The following is an 8051-nucleotide window of genomic DNA, read 5'->3' as shown; positions in this document are numbered from 1 at the left end:
CACTTTTTAATCTATTTTTTAACGAAATTAAGTTTAGAAAAATCATGCATGGTGATGATCGAAGTGTACATTGTGCCAAGTAAATCGGACGGCGCGTGTTTTGCAGAGTGACACGAGAAACTGAAATGTGCCAAAATAACGCATTCAGTGTCTGAATGAAGACACGAGGAATTTTCGAGAAAATGTAAGCCAGACGCGTAAAGACACAGACGAAAAGAGAAAGAACGGAAAAGAAAGAAATTAGGAAACACGCACAACGCACGGCACCTTATGGTATATCTGTCGTTATATTGATTCTGTAAATATTTGTGCACTTGTATAGAAAAAGAAAGAGAAGCTATTATTAATATTATTATTATCATTGTCATCGCATCACCCGTACTTTTTTTTTTTTCGAGCGTTTCGCAGGCGTTATATGTATACGTATGCGTCTGTTTTAGATGATGCCAACGAAGGTCAGTAATTTTATTAAAAAAAAGAAAAAGTGGCTAATCAAAAAGAGAAAAATCCTGGACGACAACGTTTCCCTCTTTTTTTTTTTTTTTTATTTTATTTTTCTCTTTTTAACTGGAACTCGGCTCGAGCAATACGTTCAGTGTACATGTGCGTGATCCTGGAATGATGTCTATTATCCGAAGCGCGTGTTATGTACACTTAATTACCACTGCTAATGCTGCTGTTGATACTGAGTATGATGGCGACTTCATTTCCTTCGTTTCTTTTTCTTCTCGTACTCGACGAGATCGATTGATTTTATTGTGTAAAATAAACGTACAACTCTACGAAGGGGATGTATTTTATGTATAGGTGGTATACACTACGTTTTGTATATACGCACACGTGTATCCGCGAGCAATCAAAGGAGAGAACGTCGAAACTGTTGACCAATTTGGTTGTTAACACTCTCGTTGAGCTGGCTATTTTTGCGCGTTTAGTTTCTGTACAAGCTATTCTTCTTTCTCTGAGCCCGTGTTTTTCTGCGACTGAACGGAGATGTCTGAAGGAGTTCTCGAATGTACGAAGCGTTTTATTTTTTCCTTTATTCGACTGATTGTTCGTTTTCTTACCGAGGAACAATTTTCTTCTTTTTTTTTTTTCGTTCGTGGAAAGAGTATGTTTAAAAGAGCGATACTACCGTAGAGTCGTAACGTCGTTTAGAACGTCTGTGATGTGTTGTTAGATTAATCGAGTCACTGTGTAGATCGTTTTCGAGCGGAGCAAAAGCGGCGACGATGATTGACGGAAGGGGAACCGGAAGAATCTTCGAATCGTGTACCCGTTTAAATATTATAAAACACCAGAATTAGAATGACGCGTGGTACGATTAACAATAACGAACAGACACAGAATGGTGTAAAGAAAGAAATTGGGTAAATGCTAAGATTAGCTCGAAAACGCGTCAACTATACGTTGTAAGGTTTAAATGGATCAGTAAACACGAAGAAGAGGCAAAAGATACGAGAAGATGGTCAAATTTATTCGAGAAGATATTCAAATGGAAGAAGATAGAAAGAAAATGGAAGATGCGTTTCATTTGGAGCAAAAGAGGCCTTGGGATTGAACTCGGTTCGCGATGAAATTGTTGTTTTATGAAAAGTATTCGTGTAAATAGGCGAAAAGAAAAACGAAGATTAACGAAATAAATGAATATGTATACACACATGCACGTAAGTACATACATTTCGCGAGACTTCAATCCCAAGCTCAGAGAAAATCGAGATTCGTTGATCTTGCGAAATAACAGAGAGTACCCCCCCCCCCCCCCAATTTCCTCCATATTCTGTTATATATTACGTTAAATAAAAGTTACTGTAATATTTCTAAGGTCGCTTTGTCAACTTCACACATAAAGCCTGTACCACGATTGATTATCGATGACATCGAGTGTTCTTTCGTACTCGTTGCTTCAGAATGAACGGACCGTTTGATCTTTTTTGACGATGGTGTTGTTTCTTAGAATAATGGAGAGGAGCATGTTTAAAGTAAAAATTTGATTAGGAGGAAAATCAGTTGTATCAAAAAAGGGTGAAAAGATTTTTCATTAAGAGCATACCTACATAATAAGTTTCTAATTCATTTTGAATTTTCAACGCAGAATAAAAGAAATAGTGACAGGAAGTGACAAAGAAACGTTAAGAGAATTACGAAGATTCGACTCCGGCAATAAAGGAGAGCGTACAGGAGATACGTTCATCTCTGTACACACCACGAACACCTCGTTTCTATTTTGAACCTCCCTGAAAATGTCACGCTTCACCGAAGTTCCTTCTCACTCGAGCCCCATCCTGATCCAGAGTTGCATCACTCTACTTCCAGCACTGTGAAAAACCACCGCCTCCAATTAAGGCACACACTGTAAGTCGATGCTTGAACATCTTTTATCAGTAAAGATATCCTATTTTTATAAAACGGACAACTGTGATCGCAGAAGGGCAGCGCGACGACGCTGAGCCAACTAAAGGGTGGCTAGTGGTGGCCTCGACACGCTTCGAATCTCTTCCATTCAAGAACAGAAATTATCAGATCAATATTTAAAATCATTTTCTGCGCAAGCTTCTTCTCGACGGTGTAGTACAATATTGAAAAGAAATTCCTTACAGATTCAACGAAACGAGGAAGAATTTCAAGCATCCAGGAGGTAAGATAAAAGGGTTGAAATTGAACGGGTGAACTATCGAGAGAAAGTAGACACTTCCAATCCAAAAAAACAACGAAGCAATTGAAATCACCAACAGCGGCCAGAAGAAGAACTTGGATCGTTCCAAAATGAACAGAACGTCGATGATTGATCTTTCGATCCCTCCGGCTGAAGAATCATCAACCAAGAAGCAAAAGGCAAACGTTAGGGAGACTGGAATCGATCGTGGAGCCGAAGTGTCCGCGTTTTGAGGCCATTGCTAAGATAGTCTAGAGAATAAGGGTGGTTGGCGTAGAGGAAGGGGGACGCGAGACGGGGTAAATGTAGGTGGGAGGTGTGTGCGCGAGGGGTATACGGGAGGAGAAACGAGGATGGGCGTCGTTGTACGCGCATGTTTCTTCTCCACGAAACGGATCGATGCTGGAAATAGCTCGACCCGCAGGAGAGTACGAGGTGAGTCGGCTTCGCTTTCGGCAGGGCCTTCGCGGCTCTCACGCCCGCTGTTTCCTGTTTTCCAGACCAAAGGGAAAACTGTACGACTCGTTAGCTCAAGCCACGGTCCGTCTTCTCGTTTCCGCGAGCTTCCTCGTCGGTTTCCTTGTCCACCTCGATCTTCCTCTCTCCACCACTCACTCTTGCACACCGTCTATCCGTCTATTCTAGAGTTTACCCTGCATCTTCTTCTTCGTCTTCTTCCTCTACTTCTTTCTTCTTCTTCTTCCTTCCCTCGGTGTACGTTCCTCCAAGTGTGTAATCCATCGTCACTGCAAGTGAAAAAAAGAAAAAGGCGCTAATAGGGGGAAAGGGAGAATCTCGTTCCGCGGGATGACTCGAAAAAAATGTGCGACATACCGATGTGGCTGACGAGGCTGGAATCGTAAGTACAGTAGTACCGAATGCTTTGAGGAACGATATATAGAGAAAACGTGGCCGCCGACACACGACACCTACGCTTCTTCCGTATCCACGATTGATCCGCTCCAGAAAACGCACTTCACTCGCTAGTATCATAGTTATTCCTGCACAACATTCGTTTAAAATAGATCTGCCTTGTAAAATGCTTTTATAGGGAAATAAAGAGAGAGTAACATCGCTGTTAGGCTTGCTTCTAGGGTTTCTCGAGACGCTTTTAGAGTTTCCTCATGGAGACTCGATGTGACAGGAACTCCTTCAATCGTTGCAATTATCCCGAGTCATTTATTCATCTCTGTATATCGTCGAATAGTTGTAAAATTGATCGAAAGTAAAGGGTAGAAGTAATAAAGTGGAATTCGAATGTCGGCGGTGTTGGATATTTTATTTTATTTGGAACGACTGCGGCTTCGTTGGTTATAGCTGACGCAGCAATGATCGTTGCTAAGACGATAATGAAGCTGCCCATTGAAAACTGGCTTGGTCGATACGCTTGGCTTTCCTCCGCGAATTTCCCCTGGAAAGAAAGTCTACCTTGAATTATACATCATCCGTCCTGGCCATCAACAGCCTAGCATCTTCTCTATTCCCTTTCAAACGAATTCTCCAATTTCAGGTTTTCCAATGGAGGGATACATGCTATAGAAACGGATCTAACGGATAAGAATTGAAAACTAGTTGGCAATGTGTTACATCGCTGCAAGAAGTGACAGATGAAAAAGCTGGTCGAATAGAGAGAGCATCGTAGACACTGATATTACGCGTGCGCCTGCACGGGGATTCGCTGGACAAATGTTCGGGATATTGGAGTAACGCTCTTCGCCGAAACTTTCTCAATTACGTCACGAATTTGAGGCGAGCCACCGTCGAGTGTCTCTCTCTCTCTCCTCCTTTTGCGTTCAATTGTTCCACCGACAGAGTCCAATATTCCGGCTGCTTGGAAACTGAGCGATTCATCTTCAATTTTGCAATCTTCCATTGCTCCTTCAGCTGTGTAGAATTCTTTTTCTTTTAACTCAACAAGTAGAGCGTAAGAATTTTATTTGGATTTTCTTATGGAGCGCCATTTTTCTTCTCCATTAGGACTCCCGACTACTTTCGCTAGACTCTTAGATTTTCCTACATTTTTTCTGTTCCTTCTGCGGCTAAAATTGTCTTCTTAGATCCTTCAATTAAGGTTTATTTAAGGAAGGATGAGAAGTTGGATGGAATGATGGAGGCTGGATAATTAACAGGTAACAAGTGGCGATCTCGATTCCCCGTGCTGCTCGATAATCTCTGTTCACCCGACGACGCCAAAATGAATTACCTGGGTATAGGAGATAAGAATACACCTTATCGCCGAAAGCATTGATTATCACCCCGCGTCGCTCTATATTGGATCGTTTCTAACATCTAACCAGTTTTTCCTCGACAACGTATTAATCCTCAAAGTGTCTTCAATATTTCAAACTTCTCCACGAAGACTACCGATCTCTATCATCCATAAAATTCGCTCCAGAAGAAACATTTTCGCAAAAGGAAAGCATAATGCACCTTTTAGCTTTGTCATTTCTGATCCCTTCAACAGAAAGCTCCTCCTCTGATTTATATGATTCGTCAAATTTTTCCTGGGAAAATGCCATGCAAAGAGAAAAGAAACTTCATTTCAAGTTCTATATACACTTTGAAAAGCCTCCATCTAACTCACATATCTTCCGTTCCATCGAGCCAAAAGAGAGAATCGGTTCTCCGGAGAAGTGGAAGGTAGGTGAGATTGGCGAGAACTCGACCGATTCCTCCGGCGTTATCGATTATAGCATCCTGGTGTGCATGCAGGTGTACTGGTGACCGTATCAGTTCAGTTGGGGTGGGCGGTACGATAGTCAACGAGTATGCTAGCACACCAACCCGACACGGCCAGCCTGCAGTAATCTGGAGCACGTGCTCCCCCCAATTATCGACGAAATTCTCTTTCGTACACGCTACTGGTGTCCCCTTTCCGTCGTTTAACCTGCCACCGTTGCTTCTGACGCTTTAACACTTTGACTGGCCAGCTAATTTTCAGTTCAAGTCTCTAAAGGTTATCGTACATATTAATACAAAGTGTTTTATTGGTACTAATGAAACAGTCGAAGTTTGGAACGATATTCTTCTAATTCAAGCCGTCGTTTTTCATTTTTCCCCCATTCTCATTTATTTTCTTTGGTAACTGACAATAGAAAGAATGGTAATGTATTTGAACGTATCTGAAAGAGCGATTGTATGTCTGCGTTTCTGGTGTTAATTAAATTCCCCATTCGTAGGGGATTAATATGCTAAATACGCCCATCGCGTAAGACTTTAAGCTTCTTATTATCTATAGGGATCTTCGTATAGTCGCTCCAGGGAGGGGTGGCGTATTCGAGTGTTGCACAACTTGGTTACAGTTGTCCATACGAATCTAATTTCCAAACGTTTGCAAACCTCCAATCACTACTGTACATATATCTGCTATGTGACTTAAAGAAGCAGTCAATTTAACCGTAGACAATAAAAAATAAAAGAAAGAGCACTTGCACGCCAATTCTGTCTTTATAAAAGTTCCACGAAAGGGAAAAATAGGTACGGTACTGTTTATCGATCAGACAATTCTGGCAACGATCCCACTACGCGTATACGCGACGTCCAAAATGAAGACGATTTGTATCGCGTCAATAGAGAAATTCCAGATAACCACCGCTTTATTCTCACCAGAAAGAAAAACGATTGTTCTTTCTTTGGCATTTTCAAACGAAATACTACCAGTATCGTAGTCAGGCTATCAAACGAGTTTCTCTGAATCAGTGAAGAAAGGAGATTCGCAAAATTCTTCCCGAGATATCGACGCAGAAGGATGGTAAAGTGCATCGCGGTGTGCACGCGTTTAAAAAAGATTCCGACGGAATTAGCACGGCGATTCTACAGAGTGACCGGCTAAATAAAGATCGGTAGTGTGCAACAAGTATTCGAGGATTCGACAAAGTGGCGTGGGAGCACTCGCGTTTCGTACGCATGTCGTACATATACCAGATATTCTGCACTCTACTTCACACTTGGAACTTCCGGCGAGAGCTCGATGGAAGTCTAGAGATGAGCATAGAGTCTGTAGAAACACTTAAACACCAGTATCTTCCTTCTTTATAGATCATTAGCTGAAACATTGTCAGCCATTCGAGTGGACACCATTTTTCATTCACTTCTACTTACGTTTTATCCTGAGAAGACTAATATTCAGATCGTCTGTGATTCAGCAGAGTCTTTTTGAAAACTCGTATAGCTGATAATGTACACTTTAACCCCTGTACGGAATTTGTAAAACTACATACCACTTTTAGGTAAATTTCAATTTAAATTTCGTTTACATTGTTTGTTTATAGGCATAGAGAACAATTTTTACGTAATTTTGAAAGATTTGCAACGTAATCTTGTTAGATTCGTTTCTCGATATTTTTAACTGGTGAAAGAAACGAGTAAAAATTTGTTTGTTCTTTTCAATTATTATTAATCATTGTTAACTCGATTTTAGATGAAAATACCCGTACAAGGGTTAACTTGTTGTAAGTAAGAATTTGCACTCGCAGCACTACTAAATAATGAACGATCACGAAGCTTTTGTCCTAGCTTGTCCGTGTAAAAGAAAAAGAAAGGGTTCATAGGTGAAAAATGATTAGTAAGATAGTAACTGGAATTGGAAATGATTGTTTGCAGAGGCCTCGCTTGTTCCACGGTAGCTCTTAGAGGATGCACAAGCTAGTCAAGGGCCTGAAAAAGAAGAAAAAGCAGAAGAAGGGCAAGAAGGGGGAGGAGGAAGACGAGTTCGACCCGGAGGAGCTCGAGCGTTATAGGCGCGAGCGGGCGGAGGCCCAGCAAAAAGCTGAGCAATCCGACGAAAGCCAGGGAGCTAGCAACGCCAGCTCTGACGAGTGGAAGAAATTCGAGGCTTTGACCGCTGGTGTCGACTCGATCCTTAAGAAAACCCAAGGTGATCTAGATCGTATAAAGTCCACTTCGTTCTTCCAACGCAAACCGCCATTAGGCGAACAGAAGAAAAAAGAAGAAGAGGAAGAAGAGAGCGAAGAGCAAGAAGAGGTAAAAAGTAAAAAGTCCACCTCCTCAAAGTGGGTAGGTTTCGACGAGGAAGGGAATCCTACTGAGGGTGAACCGCCAGACGCTAAGAAGGATAAGGAGAAGAGTCGGGAAGACGGTTTAGTTGAAGTTCCAGACGATGAAGACGAACCTGAATACTCAGCTGAAGATGACATCTTTGATACTACCTACGCCGAAATTCTCCAGAATTTCGAGATTTCACTAGCTTACCTTCCTGATAGTCCCACCGAAGAAGCAGCTGGGGACGATCCTTTTGACACGACCAATGCAGAAAAGGTATTGAAAACAGTCGACAAGAAAGGGAAGAAACTAGTCAGTTTAGGAAATGCTGTAGAGATACTTGCTGGAAGGGTCGATTACACCAGTTCTTGCAAAATTTCGAAAGGCAGACGGC

General features: G+C 41.8%; 1 protein-coding gene across 1 annotated transcript in view; it reads left to right on the top strand.

The window, feature by feature from the left end:
- The first annotated feature begins 3057 nt into the window (after positions 1-3057).
- Positions 3058-8051, top strand: part of LOC108574982 (protein stoned-A) — a 7135-nt gene continuing 2141 nt past the window's right edge. The window contains exons 1-2 of the mRNA XM_017937667.1: positions 3058-3515; positions 7259-8047. Of these exons, the coding sequence (XP_017793156.1) occupies positions 7292-8047 (756 nt within the window). The 5' untranslated portion in view covers positions 3058-3515; positions 7259-7291. The remainder of the gene's footprint in view (positions 3516-7258; positions 8048-8051) is intronic.

The sequence above is a fragment of the Habropoda laboriosa genome, unplaced genomic scaffold (assembly GCF_001263275.1).
Source record: "Habropoda laboriosa isolate 0110345459 unplaced genomic scaffold, ASM126327v1 scaffold210, whole genome shotgun sequence".
NCBI classification, from domain to species: domain Eukaryota; kingdom Metazoa; phylum Arthropoda; class Insecta; order Hymenoptera; family Apidae; genus Habropoda; species Habropoda laboriosa.
The sequence above is the reverse complement of the archived record's forward strand: the minus strand, read 5'-3'. Positions and strand labels throughout refer to the sequence as shown.